The sequence below is a fragment of the Anguilla anguilla genome, chromosome 16 (assembly GCF_013347855.1).
Source record: "Anguilla anguilla isolate fAngAng1 chromosome 16, fAngAng1.pri, whole genome shotgun sequence".
Classification (NCBI taxonomy): domain Eukaryota; kingdom Metazoa; phylum Chordata; class Actinopteri; order Anguilliformes; family Anguillidae; genus Anguilla; species Anguilla anguilla.
This window is the reverse complement of record NC_049216.1, coordinates 629306-652531: the sequence shown is the minus strand read 5'-3', so window position 1 is coordinate 652531 and position 23226 is coordinate 629306. Positions and strand designations below refer to the sequence as shown.

The window sequence follows — 23226 nt, the reverse complement described above, 5'->3', positions numbered from 1 at the left end:
GCCCACACTCAGCTCATTCAGCTAGGCCCACACTGAGCTCATTCAGCTAGGCCCACACTGAGCTAGGCCCACAATCAGCTAGGCTTACACTCAGCTCACTCAGCAAGGCCCACAATCAGCTACGCCCACACTCAGCTAGGCCCACACTGAGCTAGGCCCACAATCAGCTAGGCCCTCACTCAGCTTGGGCCACACTCAGCTCGGCCCACACTCAGCTTGGGCCACACTCAGCTAGGCCCACACTCAGCTTGGGCCACACTCAGCAAGGCCCACACTCAGCTCACTCAGCAAGGCCCACAATCAGCTCACTCAGCTAGGCCCACACTCAGCTTGGGCCACACTCAGCTAGGCCCACACTCAGCTTGGGCCACACTCAGCAAGGCCCACAATCAGCTACGCCCACACTCAGACACACAGGGACCAGGGACCGAACATTACCTACCAACAAATAACATCTGCAACTTTTAAAGGATCATGATTTGAAGGGATTAAAAATGTATGCACCATAAGTAATTTATATTTATTTCATTTTTAAGTGCGCTCTTTTTTATGGCTTTTGCTTGCACCTCATTGACAACAGTCCTCAGTAGTGCAATATATGCAGATGCAAATCTTTTTACTTAACATTTTCATTTACTTACATTTGGTGGAAAATATCCTAACGGTGTTTAAAGGCGTTCTTCATGCCTTTCTCCTTTTCTCATGGCAATGGTCCCATTTTCTGGGATTCCTATATTTCGTCTTACATATTAAATACAAGTTGAACATAATTAATTGTGGGAAAGTTAAATTAGTTAACTAACAGGTATAAAAGAAAACCAGCTCCCCTACTGGCTTCGAGGGCCAAATGTGAGCGTCACTGTCATAAAGAAATTGTTTGACAAAGCATTTTGCGGAACGTTGCACCAGTTTACTTGATAAGGGCTAGATGTTGAAACTAAAATTAATTCATTGATTTGTACTTTCTTTCTGTTGAGAAAATCTCTCAAAAAGGGAAAAGGAATTTTTGAGGGGCTGTGTTCATACAGATTGCACAAATTCACAATCAGGTACACTCATAATGCCATCCAATATCACATTTTATTATTGAGCCATAGGTTTCGGGACAAACAAAACATATTACAATACCAGATGCCTCTACATCACTACCCACAGATTTTTGAAAATACAAATAAAACCCCTAATATTCCTTTAAGCATTCAAACCCTACATCTTCATATGAAGGACCCCTGGGACAGACCCCTGGGACAGACATATAATTATGGCCAGCTAATTTTAGTATTGGTGCACATTTCATATCCATTGAAACAATCCCTTTAATTTTGTTAGTGGCAATACCTGGTAAAGGAAAATAAGCACTGGCACTTGTAGTCTAATCGGGCTTGACAAATGTACTTCTTTTAAAAAATCTTCACAATATATTCAGTAACAATAAAGGAGCAACATGCTAGATTACATACTTAATTTTGTGTACAGAAAGAACCCAAAAACAAAAAAAAACTAAACTAAATCAGACTTTTGAAGTACTGTACTGTAAAGGCTTACAACAGTGAATTTGTTTTATTTATTTATTTATTTTGAGGAGACAGTTGTTTTGTGGGGAAGGGACACTGTGACACGCATCCGGGATGTTAGGCAAAAGAGGGACGGAAGAGTGAAGACACATACAGGCGTGACATCGCTGTACTCCCAAGGCTCTTCAGTTCTCCCTCAGTCGACTCTTCTTTCCTGCCAATAGCAAGCCAGAGTTGGGTCAGACTCAAGGACAAACAGCCAGTTGCAAGCCAGAGTTGGGTCAGACTCAAGGACAAACAGCCAATAGCAAGCCAGGTTAGGTCAGACTCAAAAATAACCACAAAACAGTGAACACTGCCTAAAGTAAGCCTTACAGAACAGAGAGGACTGAGTTGGAAAAAAAAGAAAGACTATAAAAATTTTCTAAAACAATTACATTATTCATGACAAGAAACACTACGTTTTTAAGCCAATTTTATTCGGTTGAGATGTTAAATGAGCTTTTTATTCTAAAAGCCACAGACTTCTTATGCCCACCACTGGAGGATGTGGTACTAGTCTTTTTGAGATGATGTAGGTTCCATCCAAGTATCATGCTGATTTACTTTTGAACCAAACAGCCATGAACCAGTTTAGCAGGATCAGAAGTGAACTTGTATTTTCAGAATGGACAGGTTGTGTCCATTCTGCCCACACCGCCATGCTGCTGCCAGATATGCAGTAGATACTACAAGCATTGTTCCTCATGATTAATTTTCCTGTTGAACTCAATGGAAAAAATATTCAGGAGAAACAATGCTTGTAGTACCTACTGCATATCTGGCAGCAGCATTGTGATTTGAGGCTCATTTGATACCTTGGACCCTTGATGACTTAAAGCCATTTAGCCAACAAATGTGTTCCATATTGTCTGAATCTAGTCCCACCCCCCAATTCCCATAAAGTTACATTCAAATGCAAAGAGCTTTTGTATCGCTTGAGGACAACATGACAATAAGATATCCAAACTCTGATAATGTTGATAGGTCATGGATATCAGGAAGTCATGGCATGCAAAGGATATGCAACCAAATACAAAACATGACTCTTTTATTTGACATTACGTTAATCTGTCTAAAACACTGAAATAGGTGGACTATGTATAAAAAGTGCTGTAATTACTACATGGTGGAACCAAAATGTATAAGAATACCCTTTAATAACAGCGCTGAGTGTGCTTTGACCCTGTGTAAAAATAAAATATTATCAGAAAAAGGCAGAAAAATGCAGGTGGTTTTAATGTTGAGGATGATCGGTGTATGTCCACTACAGGGCAGCGGCTTTGCTGGGCTCTGAGGCCATTTACTGGTTTGATCTCAGTCATTGGAGTGGAGAATGAACACTGATCACTTTCTGAATGCACTGAACATGGCTCTCAGCTAAAAGGAGAATTAACACTGAACACTTTCTGACTGCACTGAACATGGCTTTCAGCTAAAAGGAAAATGAACACTGAACACTTCTGACTGCACTGAACATGGCTTTCAGCTAAAAGGTGAATGGAAACTGAACACTTTCTGAATGCACTGAACATGGCTTTCAGCTAAAAGGAGAATGAACACTGAACACTTTCTGACAGCACTGAACATGGCTCTCAGCTATATTCATTTAATTTTTTTAATTGCTTTAATTGAATTAATATAATAGTATTTATACTGCTTTAATTGTATTAAGTCAATTGTATTGCCACTTTTTCAGTAACTTTAATTGTATCAATTGTATCAATTGCATTAATTGTATTACAAATTGCATTACCAATGTTTGATTAACACAATTTAATTTCTTTAATTGTCTTAATTTAATTGTATTAATAGTGTATAATAGCTTCCATTGTGCTTATTTACTTGTATTAGCACTAATAAGCTTTAATTGACCTATTTGACTGACCTTTGGTCTTTGTCTTGGTCTTTGTAGCGCAAGGCTTGGACACGGTGACGCTAGGCTTGCATTCTGCACCGTACAGCGCTTTCTTCAGGGTTCCGGTCCGGGTCCTGGTGCTGGTAGCACTGTCACACCCCCTCCAGCTGCCAAACTTGTACTTGCAGTCAGCTGAAAGGACAAAGCACAGCTGCTCACTCCACTGACCCCGCCCATCCTCTCCACCAATGAAAACCCATGCAGACTCTTTACAGACACCTACCAAGCAATATTTTGCCAAGCACATTTTTTTTCAATGAACTCCTTCAGTAAAAGATGCAAGACATCCAGGAGCTGATTCAACTGATGGCCTGAAGAAATTTCAAACCCAGTAGTGATCAAACCCAGTAGTGATCAAACCCAGTAGTGATCAATTTGTATGGCTGGTATGCCAAGAGGAAATTCTTTAAAAAACTCAATCAGCAAGAACGTTTTAACAAGACATGCTCATGTGTGTTTGCCTAGGAGTCAGGCTTTTGCAGGATAAGCCCACGTGTGTTTGTCTGTATGTAAGAGTCAGGCTTTTGCAGGATAAGCTCATGTGTGTTTGTCTGTATGTAAGAGTCAGGCTTTTGCAGGATAAGCTCATGTGTGTTTGTCTGTATGTAAGAGTCAGGCTTTTGCAGGATAAGCTCATGTGTGTTTGCCTGTATGTAAGAGTCAGGCTTTAGCTGGATAAGCTCATGTGTGTTTGCCTGTATAAAGAGCAAGGCAGGTCTCTTACCGCCAAACTCCTTCTTCCAGTTGCAGGGCACTCTGCACATGAGGGTCTTGGTGTGGCCATTGCAGGTCCCATTCTGGACACCGGCCCCACAGTCCCCTCTGCTGGTTTGGCCATTGCAGGTCCCATTCCGGACACCGGCCCCACAGTCCCCTTTGTTGGGCACACAGCTGCCATAGCGCCAGTCCGTGCAGCCAGAGGCGCCTTTGCTGCCCTTTACTTTCACTGTCAGAGTAAAACAGAGTATTACAGGGGCCCACAACTAAACAACATACACATTACAGGGGCCCTCAATTAAACAACATACACATTACAGGGGCCCTCAACTAAACAGCATACACATTACAGGGGCCCTCAACTCAACAACATACACATTACAGGGGCCCTCAATTAAACAACATACACATTACAGGGGCCCTCAACTCAACAACATACACATTACAGGGGCCCTCAACTCAACAACATACACATTACAGGGGCCCTCAACTAAACAGCATACACATTACAGGGGCCCTCAACTCAACAACATACACATTAAAGGAGCCCTCAACTAAACAACATACACATTACAGGGGCCCTCAACTAAACAGCATACACATTACAGGGGCCCTCAACTCAACAACAAACACATTACAGGGGCCCTCAACTAAACAGCATACACATTACAGGGGCCCTCAACTCAACAACATACACATTAAAGGAGCCCTCAACTAAACAACATACACATTACAGGGGCCCTCAACTAAACAGCATACACATTACAGGGGCCCTCAACTCAACAACAAACACATTACAGGGGAGCTCACCTAAACAACACTTACATTGCATTTATACAACTTATATAGAAGGCTTTACTTCAACATTTGATCTGGGAAACATTTAACTTGTGCTTCAGGGCTTGTCCTCTAGGTGTCTCTGTGGCAGTCTAATAGGAATATTCAGTGGCAAGCAGTCAAAGGAAAACAAAAATTATTAGGTGCTAGTCACAAGGTGAAGTACCTCTATGATTACCACTATGTGCCTTGTTTGCGTGTATGCATGTACTAGTTAGCTTGATGTCATTTGATGCATCTCTGTCTCAGGTTATCTGTGTCAGAGCTGCAAGCTATGTATTTAACAGCTGTGTGTTAATTCATTTTAGAAAGCAGCAGCCACAAGCTATGCAGCTACTTGCTTATATATGTTAAGATTTACCTGATAACTCAGATTCAGTTTAAGGTAGAAATTGTGGCACACACTAGCAGCACAACATCCCTCACTCACAAAGAAAGCTGTTCCCTGAACTGAAAAGGTAGATTGCATGTGCTGGATATTCAAAAAAAAAACTGTCTAAATTTATTCCAAACCCAAATCAGTTGATTAAATTCACTGAAGTCAATTTCAAGCACAAAATCTGTATTGCACTTGCATCGGTGGTTATGAGTGTTTTGAATGGTTAGTGTTGGAAAACCCCATTTGCAAGAGAGACAAGGTAACCTATTTCCCAGTGGTGTCAAGTTCACAAATACAGAATAGCAGCACTGACTCTATAGAATCTGACTGTGCAGAATTTCCAGTTTAACAGGGATTAGGAGAGGTGGAGATATGTAGGCTAACACTATAATGGTTGCTTTGTACAGTGACCAAGACCGTTAATGACATTAATAATAAGAAGGAACGTGGGTCGTGCTCAAGAAGATAGTTGTATTAATACATGCAACTCAGTGAAACAGTAGATAGCATCAACACAAGATGTTAAAGGCTAAATGTCTTTGTGTGCTCAAATGATAAATTCACAGATCTCAGTGCACAGCTGAAAAAGTTCACAAAAAAACAAAAATGGATGAAAAAATCCAAAATATGAGGAACAAAAAGAAAGAGGATAGATCTCACCACTCTGTTGTAATGAAGTCCCTCATTTCAGTTCATAAACTCCAGTAATCCATGAGAGCAAAAGAAAAAAAAGGTCTTTGGAATCCATTGGGCCTTTGTCTTTCTTAATCCCAATGGTTCAAGCAGTCCAGCAAAGCAAACAGAGAGATTGCCTGAACTATATGAGCAGTAATATAGAAAACAAGCCAAAAAGACCTCCTTTTACTTGTTTTAAAGTGATCAAAATACCCTCACTAGGCCTTAGCCAAAACCATGCTCCTAGTTTTTTTTTCTTCACTCCACCAAACATTTCTCCTTTGTCCTCTCCCTGGCACACCCACTTCCTGTCTCCTAGTGGTGTCAAAAGGTATAGCTATCAAGAGATAGGGGAGAGTTTACAGGCCCTGCTAATTGATGGAACCCTGTTCATTCTGTGGGTTACAACACACCAACCACATAACAACCATAACATAACTACAAAGAAATGTACAGTTCCTCAGTTTACAAACATCCAAAACAGTAAAAAATGTTGGCCAGTGAAACACAGCTAGAATATTAAAGCAAATATGAATTAAATCAATATGCAGTAGCCAGAGCTAGCTACTGATTACATAACTCCTTCCCATGCAGACAGACTTCAGCACGTAGCTCCTGTCGGAATTCCGTCCCCAGAACCGATGAAAGCACTAATGCAGGGGAGCTTGATCACAAGGTCTCCCTGCTCCTGACCCAAATACATGTGAGGAGAAGCGCAATCCTCCAGTGCATATAGAATGTGCATATGGATGGGGAAATCTAATCAAGGCCGCTCAGATTTCTAAAGATGACAGTATGCATTTGTAGCCGGAAATGAGCAGAGATGCACAGGCAGCCCTCAGCCTGCTCATGAACTGTTTTACCTTTCTTTCCCTTGGCAGCCTCAGCGGTGGCCATCATCAAGCCCACCACGAGGACCACGGTCACTGAGAACAGAACCCGCATCCTGAAAAAGAGAAAAAAACCAACTTACACAAGAGCCGCACACTGGCACCCCAACTTACACAAGAGACCCACAATGGCATCTAAACATACAGAACTGCCCCACAATGGCATCTACACTTACACAACTGCCCCACAATGGCATCTAAACATACACATCTGCCCCTTACTGGCATCCCAACTTAAACAACTGCCCCACAATGGCATCTAAACTTACACAACTGCCCCACACTGGCACCCCAACTTACACAAGAGACCCACACTGGCATCTAAACTTACACAACTGCCCCACAATGGCACCTATACTTACACAACTGCCCACAATGGCATCTACACTTACACAACTGCCCCACAATGGCACCTATACTTACACAACTGCCCACACTGGCATCTAAACTTACACAACTGCCCCACAATGGCACCTATACTTACACAACTGCCCACACTGGCATCTAAACTTACACAACTGCCCCACAATGGCACCTATACTTACACAACTGCCCCATAATGGCATCTACACTTACACAACTGCCCCACAATGGCATCTACACTTAGACAATTGCCCACACTGGCATCTACACTTACACAACTTCCCCACAATGGCATCTACACTTACACAACTGCCCACACTGGCATCTAAACTTACACAACTGCCCACACTGGCATCCCAACTTACACAACTGCCCAACACATAGAGTCCCTGAGCAAGACACCTAACCCCTAATTACTCTCAATGAGTTGATTGGTACCTTGCATGGCAGCCTTTCACCATTGGCATGTGTGAATGAGAGGCATCAATTGTAAAGCGCTTTGGATAAAAGCGCTATATAAATGCATTCCATTTACCATTTACCATAGAATCTAACACACACTGGCACCCCAACTTACACAAGAGCCCCACAATGGCACCTATACTTACACAACTGCCCCACAATGGCATCTAAACTTACACAACTGCCCCACAATGGCACCTATACTTACACAACTGCCCCACAATGGCATCTACACTTACACAACTGCCCCACAATGGCATCTAAACTTACACAACTGCGCCCCACAATGGCATCTACACTTACACAACTGCCCACAATGGCATCTAAACATACACAACTTTCCCCACAACGGCATCTACCCTTACACAACTGCCCCACAATGGCATCTACACTTACACATCTGCCCCACACTGGCACCCCAACTTACACATCTGCCCCTTACTGGCATCCCAACTTAAACAACTACCCCACACTGGCATCCCAACTTACACAACCGCCCCACAATGGCATCTAAACTTACACAACTGCCCCACAATGGCATCTAAACTTACACAACTGCCCCACAATGGCACCCCAACAAATTCCCATCTGAAATATAATATATTATCTAATACTGGAAGATCGGAGGGAGGGAGAACACAAAAATGAGTTTCTGGGTCATGGAGGAGACAAGGTGGTAGTGGAGGAAAAAAGGGTGCACCCAGAGGAGGTGTGGGGGTGTGGCCTGCGGTGTGATATAAAGGAGGTTCATCTTTAGGGTTTTAAATATTCTGTCCTTTCACTCCATACCTCACATTAAATTACATTCATTAACATCTTATCTAGGGACTTAAAATTCAAGACGAACGAAAGCCCGTCCTCCAGAGTTATGTAACAATGCCAGGTCGGGCCAATCACATTCACTGACCATTGCTTGGAAACGCAACATAACTAAAGCACTGCAGGTACATGAACTTACGCCATATTATGACCTTAATAGAAATCACATTCATATACAGATGGGGGGCAAATTAAAGGAAAAACCACCATTAAGTGTCTTAGTAAAATGTTAGGCCATCACAAGCCGCCAGAACACCTTCAATGCACCTTGGCATAGATTCTACAAGTCTCTGGAACTCTACTGGAGGGATGGAACACCGTTATTCCAAAATATAGGCTATGCCCTCATTTGGTGTTTTGATGATGGTGGTGGAGAACGCTGTTCAACACGTCGGTCCAAAATCTCGCATAGGTGTTCAAGATATTGTGACTGTGAAGGGCATAGCATATGATTCAAGTAATTTTCATACTCATCAAACCATTCAGTGACCCCTCATGCCCTGTGGATGGGGGCACTGTCATCCTGGAATATACCACTCCCATTAAAAAATGTTTCCTCATAGGATAAACGTCATCACTAAGAATAACTTTGTGTTGCAGTGACCCTTCCCTCTAAGAGGACAAGTGGACAAAACCCCCCACAGCATATCAGAGCCATCAGACCCCCTCACTTTAGAGGTCAAGCATACAGGCCTGTACCATTCTCTTGGTGTATGCCACACATGCACTCACCCACTTGTTTTTTTACATTTTACATTTGTCATGGTAATGAGGGGTTTATGCACTGCAACCCTACTATAATATCCCTTTCTATGTAGTTGTCGCTGGACTGTTCATGCTGACACAGTCTGATCATGTCCTGCATTGACATTCTCAGTCATCTGAGGAAGTTTGTCTTCTGTTTTTCCTTACATATCGCACAAATGCACCAGCATCACGTTCAGTGGATTTGCACTTTCGACCACAATTTACTGATGTCTTTCCCATAGATCTAAATGTAGATGCCACTTTAGTCACTGGTTCTATTGAAACACTAGTCAGTTGAGAGGTCTTTGTGACTGAAGCTCCTGCCATCTGTGCCCCAATAATGCAAAGCCACTTTGATCTTTTCCTTTTGCCATCTTGCTCATAAATCAAGGTCAATTGGGCCTGCTCAGCATTTTTATAGGCTACATGCCACAGAGCATGATAGAATGTCAGGGTTTCCCCCAGAAAAGTTGTTAGGCCCGGTGGCAAGTATCTTTTGACAGGCCGGCGGCCAAGTGTCCTTTTCGATGGGGGCCCGGCGCGGGCCAGCGACAGACTGATGGCAGCATTAAGGTAGGGCCCTATAGTTTCTGTGATAGCAGAATCACAGACGGAATCACGGAATTGAGAATTTAAAAAAGCTATAACACAGATTCCACAGGGCCCTACATTAAGTCAGTGCTAAAAGCTGACTGGAGATTTGAAAATATTACTACGTAATGTGAATGTTGTTATAAATAAGTCATTTATTCAACACACATTTTTAAAAATCAACAACTATTTACAGCATAGCAGAGTCTTACAAAGAATCTGACAACAATGTACAGTCTTGGAATGCTGTGGTTTCAACAACAACAAAATAACTTAAATTAAATTTAAATAAATAATATCAAAGTTTGCACTCTACAAAAAACTTGAAAAAAGTCCTGATTGGTTACTGATTCTTACAGCCTTGGAATGCTGGGCACATTTCAACAACAACAAAATAAATTAAATTAAAATAAATAATATCAAGGTTTTTGCACTCTACAAAAACTTGTATTCAAGTTATATATATATATAGTCTAATTTTGCCACTGTGTTAACACATTTTTACGGTTGCTGGTCAGGCACTCTTCACCATAAGAAGAAATTTTAGGATTTTTCCGATATTACTTGTGTCGAAAGTGCTGCAATGGAAACAATGATGGAGCCACATCTGTCCAAAATGTAAACAAGTCAGGCAGTTTTCACGGTCAGGGAAGAATTTATGACAACGTTGTCGTGCACATCAATGTCATCAAGCTAACGTTATTAATAAACAAGTGAAGTTGTTATTTCAATGGCTATTGAATAAGTCATGTAATGTTACAATATATCGAATGTTACATTCATGCTACTGTTTTAACGTTACCCACACACTGCTTAAGTTAATATAAAAAGAATGTACTTACCGACGAGATGAAGTGATGACGCAGTTTGTAACGAGGTTAGTTAGCCTACTAAATAATAAATGGTGGCTTGCTAGGTAACTTTAGCTTGTGTTAGTTGGAAGCGTCAAGTGTTGAACGTCACTCTACGCACAATGAGGGTAAAGAACACTGATCTCAGACCTGCTTTCCTACAGTGCGTTCACGTTTTAACCAACAGATGTCACTGGTGAGCTTTCCAACTGAGCCGCCCCAATGTAACTGTAGTTTAAAAAAAATCTTAAAAATACATTTTAAAAAATAATAATTAATTCCTGGAAGCTTAGGCCCAGCGGGGCGTCAACTTCGGCCCGGCCGGCCGCCGGTCTTTCAATACACTGGCGGAAACCCTGGGTGTTAAATGATTAATTGTATCATGCCACACACCAGTATGAAAGCATCTGCATTCATTATGTTTATCCACTCATTTATTTAGGGTTTTCCTTTAATTTGTCACTTGTCTGTATCTGTCCTTTACAAATAAATCTGTTTGAGCATGTTGGAACAGTCATAAAGCAAACCCAAGATGGATTTCTGACATGCAGCTGCAGTGTAAAGATGTTTCATAGGATGCTTCATGCGGTCTTCATTGTGTGTGTTCATTCAAGGCCCCATGAGGCGCTCACCTCAGTAAATCCACCCAGCCTGCGGGCCATTAACCCAAAGCACCCTGGGATAGGCTGGACCCTAACCGTGTATTGGAGCCACTCCTTCGCGAGGTTTGAAATTCACAGAAAGGAACTGTAGAATGGACTTTTCATGTGCTAATCTATTTGAATAACTCCGTACGAAAAGTTAAGAGTATGTTGCTTCAGGTGTGATGTCTGGCACTTGGCTGACGCAAGATATGACAATATCCTGAGAACTAACTGCCTTACCATGCAGAAAAATGTTCATATGCAAATTTCAACCGTGAAGGATATTTCAAATGGAAATTAAAAAAACGTACAGCACCTCTGTTTTGCCATGAGGCAAAATAATTTTTATAGAACTGCAGCCCTCAGGATAAGTGAAGGAATGAGACACAGCAGCAGAGCTTAAATAATGCAGCCCTTACAATAAGGAAGCACATCTGTGCAAGACTGCTGGACAGGGAAGCCTGCACACTTCTGCTCCCAAAGCAGACACACGTCTGTGCAAGGCTGCTGGACAGGGAAGCCTGCACGCTTCTGTTCCCAAAGCAGACACATGTCTGTGCAAGACTGCTGGACAGGGAAGCCTGCACACTTCTGCTCCCAAAGCAGACACACGTCTGTGCAAGACTGCTGGACAGGGAAGTCTGCACACTTCTGCTCCCAAAGCAGACACACGTCTGTGCAAGACTGCTGGACAGGGAAGCCTGCACACTTCTGCTCCCAAAGCAGACACACATCTGTGCAAGACTGCTGGACAGGGAAGCCTGCACACTTCTGCTCCCAAAGCAGACACACGTCTGTGCAAGGCTGCTGGACAGGGAAGCCTGCACACTTCTGCTCCCAAAGCAGACACACGTCTGTGCAAGACTGCTGGACAGGGAAGCCTGCACACTTCTGCTCCCAAAGCAGACACACGTCTGTGCAAGGCTGCTGGACAGGGAAGTCTGTGGACTCTAGTACTCCAGTGGGGCTAACAGCTGCTTCTCTAAACTGAGATTATCCAGCTGGAGCTGGGTCCAGCAGGGCCTGCCCTCCACCTACAATACAACACAAAAACATCCCCACCACCAGCACTGCAGGGAGATGGCTTTCTCCAGCTTACACACATACGTGCACACACACACACACACACACGTGCTATGAGCAACTAACGCACGGTACCTTCACCCCGTACCTGCTACGGCTAAAGTGCGTGTAAGCGGCGAGCTGTAGCAAACGCCGCATGAACACACCACACCTTGCAGTTTGACAGATGAATGGGCGTGCGTATAGGTACGCGTTGCCAGTGGAGTGTAGCACAGTGGGTAAGGAACTGGACTTGTAACCGAAAGGTCGCAGGTTCGATTCCCGGGTAAGGACACTGCCGTTGTACCCTTGAGCAAGGTACTTAACCGAAATTGCTTCAGTATATATCCAGCTGTATAAATGGATACAATGTAAAATGCTATGTAAAATAGTTGTGTAAGTCGCTCTGGATAAGAGCGTCTGCTAAATGCCTGTAATTTAATGGAGTGCATGTACATTTTGTGTGCAGCAACAATCGCCACCACGCGTGCACATGTAAACTCAGCAGGTTAAATCAGGAGATTGCTGGTTTAAAACTAGCTGGACTCGCATCCAAATTCAAGTTAAACAATTAGATAAAGAAGGCAGAATGTCCTAATCATTGTACCTGCACGCTGAAGAAGGCAACATTCCGAAACGTTTGTGCATGTTTCTGCATTGAAGAAAACAATTTTTAAAATATATAATAACATTTTTATGAAGCTTTGTAGCCATTTTTTTAGTGCGAACCAATTTCTTTTCAACTGATGATATTTCACTGGTTTCAACGCACCAAACATATTTCACTGGTTTCAACGCTACGCCACCCTGACGCAGGGCGCTACGCCAGCCTGACGCAGGCGCTCCCTCTACTTAGCGCTACACCAGCCTGATGCAGGCGCTCCCTCTACTCAGCACTACACCAGCCTGACGCAGGCGCTCCCTCTACTCAGCACTACACCAGCCTGACGCAGGCGCTCCCTCTACTCAGCGCTACGCCAGCCTGACGCAGGCGTTCCCTCTACTCAGTGCTACGCCAGCCTGACGCAGGGCGCTACGCCAGCCTGACGCAGGCGCTCCCTCTACTCAGCGCTACGCCAGCCTGACGCAGGCGCTCCCTCTACTCAGTGCTACGCCAGCCTGACGCAGGGCGCTACGGAGCCATGGATCCGCCCTCCGTTATGCTTCAGCCAATCAGTGTGTGTAAGTGAGTGTGTGTGTATATGTGTGAGTGAGAGTGTGCGTGAGTGAGTGTGAGAGTATGTGTGTGTGAGTGCAAGAGTGTGTGTGTGTGTTTGTGTGTGTATGTGTGAGTGAGAGTGTGTGTGTTTGTGTGTGAGAGTATGTGTGTGTGAGTGCAAGAGTGTGTGTATGTGTGAGTGAGTGTGTGCGTGAGTGAGTGTGAGAGTATGTGTGTGTGAGTGCAAGTGTGTGTATGTGTGAGTGAGTGTGTGTGTGTTTGTGTGTGTATGTGTGAGTGAGAGTGTGTGTGTTTGTGTGTGTATGTGTGAGTGAGAGTGTGTGTGTTTGTGTGTGTATGTGTGAGAGAGAGTGTGTGTGTTTGTGTGTGTGTGTGTGTGAGTGAGAGTGTGTGTGTTTGTGTGTGTATGTGTGAGAGAGAGTGTGTGTGTTTGTGTGTGTGTGTGTGTGAGTGAGAGTGTGTGTGTTTGTGTGTGTGTGTGTGTGAGTGAGAGTGTGTGTGTTTGTGTGTGTATGTGTGAGTGAGTGTGTGTGTTTGTGTGTGTATGTGTGAGAGAGAGTGTGTGTGTTTGTGTGTGTGTGTGTGTGTGAGTGAGAGTGTGTGTGTTTGTGTGTATGTGTGTGTGAGTGCAAGAGTGTGTGTGTGTGTGTGTGTATGTGTGAGTGAGAGTGTGTGTGTTTGTGTGTATGTGTGAGTGAGAGTGTGTGTGTTTGTGTGTATGTGTGTGTGAGAGTGTGTGTGTGTTTGTGTGTGTATGTGTGAGTGAGTGTGGGAAATATTGGGTAGCATGCTTTGAAATACATCTTATGTCATTTCGGTGAGGCAAGATAGCCTATATTGTTGGTAGTACCGTAACTTGGCGTCATTTTGATATCAATACTTTTGAGTAACTTGGCATTTTTGTACGTTGAAAACGTGTTTTTTATGAGATCTCATTTCTTTTTGCAAAGCGTTTTATTATGAGAGTGAGAAATGCGACCCTGTAAGAAACGGTTGTGGATTATGGCTATCGTTGTGTGAATTTGTACAGTCTGATGAGCGTGTACCGTTCAGCAGTTTCGGTTTGCTATATATGTAAAAACAGTGGCTGTGAGAAAGGATGCAGTGACGTAAGCGTAAACGCATTAAGAACGCAGATGAAATATGGCCAGTGTATGTACTCACGGATTTGACGTCCATCCAACGAGCCTTGACTGACAAAAGAATCAGCAAGCCCGTAGAATTATAACTCCCTAGTTCGCAACTTGTATAGCCTTCTGTCCTGCTCCGCTGTCTGTTATTTCGTGGAGATGCACTTTTAGTGTTTGTAAGGTTTATCCTTCTGTCCTGCTCCGTTGTCTGTTATTTCGTGGAGATGCACTTTTAGTGTTTGTAAGGTTTATACGGCATTTTGAGAAGCTTATCTGCAGGTAGGAATCCTCTTTGCTGTTTTGCTAAACTAGAACCGGAAAACATGATAGTGGAGAATAGGAGCAGACGCATATGTCCCAGCAGGCTTTGCATATGAGAAAATAACAACAGTGTGAGAGAAATTAGGATGAAATGACGAAATTCCGTAGTTGAAACAATATGTTTTAATGTAATGTTTTAATGGGGAGTTGCAGAATGGACATATGTAGTAATTGTTTGTATGTGGATAGATAGAGAACAGGGCGAGGTAACATGAATGTAGAAACGTGCCGTTTGCTGATAAGGTTTTGTACAGTAGCCAAGTGATGAAATGTAGTTAGTAGAAATGGCACAGCTGTGAACTGGTGTAACTTTTTAATAAAAGGAATACATTTGCCGTCATGAAATGCATACGGGTGGCCAAGAGTGAGTTTTGGTAAAGCAAATATAAGCGTAAGAGAACGTTATTAGTGAGGGTAAAAGCAGATTAAATAAACGTGTCCATATTTGGGCTTGAAGCTAGGATCCCGTGTTCCCAAGACTGTAACCTTACCCACTAGGCCACAAGCAGATTAACTATTTAACCTCTAAATGTTTCAGAGTAAGAAGGTATGGGTATTTTGCCTGTGTATGCGAGTTTTTGATTGGGTGGTCAACTGGTGTAACTTTTTAAATAAAAGGAATACATTTGCCGTCATGAAATGCATATGGGTGGCCGTGAGCGAGTTTTGGTAAAGAAAATATAAAAGCGTAAGAAAACGTTAGTGTAAAAGAGGGAATTATCTGCCTGAGGGCGAGGCGGTATTCAATCCTTCAACCGGAGGCTTACCAGTCTGTGACTTGGTTAGTGCAGCACCATGACATAGCTATGCAATGCGTGAAATATCATTAGCAAACCTGTCCGTGGTTTTAAAGAACACAGGCCATTAAGCACAGAAGAGCTCCCGTTGAATGCATATGGCTTTGCAATATTGTAGCCGGTTAATAACTGAATGTGCAGACGGTACGTCATAATTCAGTGTATACGTTCGGTTAACGGCGGGTAGATATGGTGCAAAAGCAATAATTGAGAAGTAGTAGACATTTATTAAAAGCAGGTTAAAGAAACGCGTTCCTAGCTGGGCTTGAACCTCAGACCCTGTGTTTACAAGACTGTAACCTTACCCACTAGGCCACAGGCAGACTAGCTGTTTGTGCTGAAAATGTTTCAGAGTAAAAAGGTATGGGCATTTTGCGTGTGTATGCGAGTTTTTCATTGGGTCGTGTAGGTGAAGATTTGGCGGGTGTCAGTAAAATGTCCAATGGGGAGACATGTTATTAGTGGGATAGGCGGCAGGAAAAATAAGAATGAGAAGCAGAATGAGAAGAAGAAGTAGAAGAAGAAGAAGAAGAAGAAAGAGAAGAAGAAGAAGGAGAAAACGCAAAATCCCCTTAGTTTGGGGCTTTATTGTGTGGACATGTGAAGTTATTTATGAAATGTGTCTGTTGAAATGGGGTCAGAATGTACAGAATTTAATGTTTTTAAGGGCTGAGTGTCTGTGGCTGTTGTGGTTATTTCTGTGGGGAACCTTGAAAAGTGCCAAACTCTCTGTGCTGTATAGGTATGGGGCATGCCCCCGCCAAGGTGTAACTTGGCGGGATGGCATACCTGCCATCCCAATTGCAGCTAGAATGCTTTAGCATTTTTCACAAAAGCCAGAGTTTAAAGAAGTCTGAAACCCTTGCTTTGTCACTTCTTTCTATCGAAGGCTAGTGTAAACTGCAAAGCGCTTCTCTCTGTTACTAGATGGGCATGAAGGTCTTTATTGAGCTTTTAAAAAAATGTTAAATGAAGGCAGATCAAGCCCAATGCATTTTCCACAGCTCCATTAGCCTTCATCAGTGAGAGGCGAGCTAACAGACACAGCACAACAAACACGGATCAACTTCCAGGAAGTGAGAGACAGGAGGTGGACCTTATTGGAAAATATTTTGTAAACCGTTAAAGAAGCCATCTTCCTTTCTTGAACAAATTTATTCAGACCATAAGCCAAGGGGCAAACTTGACATCTGTAAATGTCTAGCAAGGAGCTAACTGAACTTCCAGTTCCATTTGACAGAGCAAGAATGTAATCTGGAACTTCTCCACTAAATAGCCCATACACCCTCAAGAATCCAAACTGAAAAGGCTCTTCGTCTTCACTTATAAAATGTCTGCATTTCCCATTAGCGTGAGTAACTCCAACACATTTAGGTGGGTGTAACTGTACAGCACCTCCACTCTGCCCAGTGTGGTCTAACTGTGTGGGTACTGCAAGGTCCTCACAGCACTATACTTTGTCATTTCTGAGGCCAGCACCCAGAAAAAGTATCAGTGCCAAAGCCATGATCAGCTTCTGCTTTAGCGGACAAGTGGGGACCAGCAGTACCAGTCAACCTTTCCAACAGCACCACAGGCATCAACTGCAATTCCCTGATTCAATGACTGTCTGTGACACCCTCCATCCCCCAAGATTTATCATTGGTATTTTCTCATTAAACCGAAAAGCTTTAGTTGCGATCTAAAAAATAACTTCCTCCAAATAAACTCCAGGACTGATGTGATAAAAATGTCCATTCAGTCTTTCAGATGGAAAAATTCTATGAGTATAACTGAGCCAATGCCAGCTGCCCCTATTTAGAAAACGGGGATCTTTTAAATCACAGTTATCTCCAAACGCATATTTCACACACACAAAAACAGTGCTTTAAAAAAAAAAAAATTTAAGTATAGTTTTAATAAATTCCCCTGAAATATCATTCAGTCTCCGACAGAGACAGATGAGTCTGAAGAGTGCCGGGGGAACACAGGTCTGTCACACAGTGCACAGCAATTTGCCATTAACACGTCCACTCAGCGCACTGATTACACACCTGCCCTGTTTCAAAACTGCGCTTTGCCCATTTAAACTATTCCATTGCCTTGATCTGCTAAAATGCCAGACCCTCATGGTCTGAAACTGCTCTAGACCCCCTAACGGAAGGATTATTTCCACAATGTTAGTAAGTGTGCCTTTCCGAGAACCTAACTCAAAATCCATTAAACACTACAGACAACTGGCAAAGCGGTTATTCTGCAATTAATTATACTTCACTAATTTTAAACTTTAAAATTTGTTGGGGCTATTCAGTATTAATGTAATGCATCATATATGTAACACAGTCAATAAAGTTTTGCTAACTGTAGCAACTGTAGCCATGCTAGATATGGCCTGCTAATGTTCTTATTCCACACGCAATTCCGTGTTTACATACCAATTCAAACTAAATGACCAGGGGGGTATTTCAGGAAGCAGGATTACTGAGTTAGCTGGATAATTTTGCAGAGTAAAACCCAGAAAAACGCTTTATCAATCCATGCTCCAGATTTTGGAGGGCTCTGAGTTTTACTCAGTCATCCAGCTAACTCAGTAATCCTGCTTCATGAAACAGGGCCTAGAACAGATAAATACCAAATTAGGAAAAACATAAAATAGCTGCACTGGTGGTACAGAGTAGCTACCATATGATTTTCCCACACGTTAAGGGGTGCACTCAGTCTAAATATTGTTATGATACTGCATAATTACTCTTACCATCTATATAAAGTAAATCATGTTGCTAAAAATGCTATTTTCAATATCTCTGACCACCTCATCTCTTCCCTTGACATTTGCTTGTAGCACTTCAGGGTGTGTCCTCAATGGTGGTGTGGATGGGGTTTACAAAAACAGAGTCTACAAGGGCCACAAAATCCTACATAATATACCTTTAAATGTAATACTCATAAATGTGTTTGACTTTTTAAGTTAGTTCAGTGTTTAGTAATAAACGAGTGCAGCTAATTTCCTTGCTGTGTTGATGAAGCATCATCTTCTGGAAGCTCCAACATGATTAATGGATAGTAACAGCCACCTGATTACAGGTGTTTACAATAAACACAGATCCGATTGGTCTGGACAGTTGGTGCTCTATAAAGGCTTATCAAGGTGCCTTTTTTCATAAATAAAAGCCTCATGCTTCATAATCTGATGAAGTGGCTGGTCTCACGTTATCACTGGAAATGTACTTCCTTTATTAATGTTAGTAAATTGCAGGAAAAACCTCCATGTGCACATTATAGGGCGTTTTAATTAACTGCTACGATTATTCCGCACGTCTGTTGCCATTATACAGACTAGGTCGTATGAATGTAACAGCGGGCTGTTTGTGGTTTAAATCGTATGCGATTGCATTAACTTTAGAACGTAATCAAAATGGTTATGGACAACTGATATGTCAGATCTGTTTGAACTCAAATTGCACATTGCTGTGCAAAATAATGTCTGAGTAAATTCACAAAATCCATAAACTATTACATTTATACCGACTCTCGCATACTGGTCTAGGGTCAGTGTGTCGTCAGTGTGTCAAGCAGATTAAATGGTCCGGAAAAAAGGTCGTTCCATTTCAGTCTGGTGAAACGCCCCGCTCTTAGATCAGAAAGATCGTAAGCATGATAACGCACAAAAGATCCTTCCGAGAACCTCTTATAGTGATGACCGCAGCATGTTTGGAGAACTACTCCTTCAGAAGGGGGTTGTTGAGACATAAATCACGTCGTGCTTTCCACTCGGGAATAATGATCATCTAAAAAAAAAGAAGTGGTAACGACTCTAACGAAGTCTCAAAAATCAGCACTATCCACATGCGCAGTGACCATACCTTTATTTTGAGTAATGCAGTTAACCATAGACTGTGTGCAAGTGAAGCATTCCATCCACTCACCAAACAACAAAAAAACCGATTTACTTTGGAAATGGTTCATAGTCGGTATTGTGCAGATATTAACACTAAGACTGACATCGGGATAGTAGGAAAGTTCTAAATGAACCATATTCATGACCCAGAATAATCATAAAACAGAATTTCTACAAGTAGCTGATAAGTAGCACTAAATGTGTATTGTACACTATCCATAAACTACTCAAGCAGCGCAAGTTTGGATCCCAAAATTATACATGTGTTAGTCTTTTCCTCAATAACCAGTGTTAAATAAAGGTGGAGTATTTATTTCGTGCAATTATATAATTTTAGTAACAGGTTTACTAAAAGGTAAAAACAAAATCTATATATTTTAGCGTATACAGCGCGTATTTAATCGAATAAAAAAGCGCTCCGTTTTTGTTGTTATTTTTTCACATAAAAATCCGCGCTAAAACATCAAGGACGTTAAAAAAAATTGTAAAACTTCCCCGTATGACAAACGTGTCTCTTCCAAAAAACTATCATAAGAAGTAAAAAGTACAGTCCATTTCAACAGAAGAGCATCGTCTGTTTTTTTTTTTTGTTGTTTTTTTTTTTTTTTTTTTTTTTTTACAAATCTACCTCCACAGGTCAGGACAAACGGCTAGTTAAATGAAATATGCTCATTTATACTTTATTTACTCATAAGCCGCATAAGTAAAGACAGAAATAGTGTGTGTGTGTGTGTGCGTTTTTTAAACTAGATTAAATGCTGTTCTCATCATGGACTAAATAATGTTTTGGGTTTGGGTACTGAAACGCGTTAAATGCGCTTATAACTGTTTAAAATAAAAAACCCAGTCCGAAGGTCTGATAGAATTAAAGTGCACCATGGTCCGTCACGACGTTCACCAGATGGAAGTTGCTGACATTCCGTGTAGCCTTTTTTATACTTTGTGAAAGACAGCAGCATGTTTATTCTTTCACGCAAACTGTTTAGCGTTATTACAGACAGGCTTCCACGCAGTTTCACATCGAATAGCCACATCTTTGATGTCAAGCATGCTGATTTAAAAAATATAAATCATTGTCATTCATTATAATTTACTGTATCGTAGCTTTAATTTCCTATTTTATCTTCCTACTAACTTTGGCGAGCAACAAGCTTCCTTCAATTTACTGCCCCAACCCAGCATCCCAATATTTAAGTTACCCGATGTACTTTTATAACAATGTTGAAAACATGGTGCCGTCTGGTACTTAGCCATACTTGTTCTTATCCAACTTACTTGGCTGATCGTATTTCTCGTGAACGGTTCTCGCTTCAAGACGCGCTGTCCCTGTTCTGACCGGCACCCCGAGACTGATTTCTCTAAACTCGTCCTCAATTCTTTGTTACTCAGAACTAGTTTGAGCTGGTCACATATGGACAACATTTAAATTAACCACCCAGTGACATCATTTGCCCACGTGATAATAACTTCCAAGCGCTACTTTAAAATAAACATTGTTATGAGCCCCGGAATATCAGCCTATTGTCCTGAATGTTTTTAATAATTTCATAAACTCCGAAAACTACTTTATATACCGATCTGTGTATTTAGTATTCATTGTTGTTGGAAGTACCCACATTTAGCACTGGCAGTTTTTCTAATTACCCATCATACCTGAAACTATTGTTTTCCATCGGACTACACTGTCCTGACAAATCGGCACGAACTTGCAGAACTGACTGGTTTGCGCTATTAGTCCATAGCAGGTAATGACTCTGTAGCAGCCAATAATGTAATAACTACCGTTAATGTAATAACTGCCAATAACGTAATATTTTTTTCCGTTCTTAATGTAATAAAAATCGATAACGTAATAACTTACCAATAATGTAATAAAATTTCTGAACCAATTACGTAGTAACTTTTTGCACATAATGTAATAAGTTATTAGATTATTGACTGGTTATTACATTATTAGCTGGGTTTTTAAAAAATCATTAAAAATGTAATAATAGGAGCCGATAATGTAATAATATACTTGTATCACTATGTATAAGTTTTATTTATTATCAAGTGTCAGACTTCCATAACACTTAGGCCTACTCTTACTGTTGCTTCTTTCAAATAGCTGCTCAAAAACCGGGCCAATCCTGACCCCTGAATCTTAGTCCTAACTCACCTACTCTCTCTCTCTCTCTCTAGGAATTAATTGTTTGTATAATTTGATGGTTAGACTTATCTCCAGCCCTGCCTTATACTCCTTTGCCATTTGAGTACCAAATTAAGTGGGAGCACACATGTTTGCAAACACAGACAATTACTCTTATGTTGTATAATATGAAATCTATACCTCTTTGAAGATGCTGTGTTCTCAAATAAAAAAAGACCACCACTTCCATGAAAAATATAATCTTTAATCAAGTGTATTTAAATAACTTCTTCAACCAAACTGGCACTATTATGCCTTGTGCTCAACTTTCAACCTCTTAATGTTAAATTCTAAACTGTAAAATATAGTATATATCATGACCTACAAAGATAACTTTGGTAACACATCTTTCAGTTTTATCATAATAATAAAGGATGGTTTACCGCCCCTTTTTTAAAGAATTAAACATTCCCTTGATACACATTACATTTATCTATGCCAATTGGTCCCAGCATCATGTTTTCTCTCAGAAAACAATGTTTCATTTTTTCAACAGAACTATTTTGTTAAATATTTTTTGCCCAAACTAATATAAAAGTAGTACTGATAATTATTTTAACAACATGCATTTTGCACTCCAAATGAGGAAGTATTGATAAGAGTATTGATAAGTATTGGTATTGATAAGCAGTATCAATAGTGGTATTGGTATTGATAAAATCCTAACCATGCCCATCCCTAGTTGTAGAAACTAACTAACTCACTAACAGGTGCAGTTTTCTCATGACATGGCTTGCCATTGTGCTCCTTTCTCTCTTGTTTTAAGCACTTCTTTCATGGTGACTTGACTTGTGACTTGCTTGACCTGAGCAATGACTTGACTTGCCTTGCTTGACGTTTACTAGTGACTCGACTTGACTTGCTTGAGTCTAAACACAGTGACATGGGAGTTGCTTGAGACTTGAAGGTTAAGACTTGAGACTTGCTTGTGACTTGAACAAGTGTGACTTACTCCCACCTCTGCCTCACTGTCGGGTGAAAAGAAGCAGTTGGCGACTCTACATGTATCAGAGGCGTGTGGTAGTCTACACCCTCCCCAGACCAACAGAGGATAGATAAGTCTAACCAAGCACCGCAAACAAATAAATAGTCAATTCCTAGAAAGAGAGTAGGTGTGTGTGTGTGTGCACGTGTGCGCACGCGTGTGCTCAGGTTTTTGAGCAGCTATTTGAAAGAGGAAACAAGGGTAAGTGTCATGGAAGTGTGACACTTTATAGCCAATAAA

At 41.6% G+C, this 23226-nt stretch overlaps 1 protein-coding gene across 1 annotated transcript; it reads right to left on the bottom strand.

Annotated features, from left to right (window-relative positions):
• Positions 1-1060: 1060 nt before the first annotated feature.
• On the bottom strand, positions 1061-21224 carry LOC118214947 (midkine-B-like). Its single transcript, XM_035395253.1, has 5 exons — positions 21089-21224; positions 6943-7025; positions 4196-4417; positions 3442-3603; positions 1061-1728 (listed from the first exon to the last, which is right to left on the bottom strand). Exons 2-5 carry the CDS (start codon positions 7022-7024, stop codon positions 1700-1702), a joined length of 495 nt encoding a protein of 164 aa, XP_035251144.1. The 5' UTR covers position 7025; positions 21089-21224; the 3' UTR covers positions 1061-1699.
• Positions 21225-23226: the final 2002 nt, after the last annotated feature.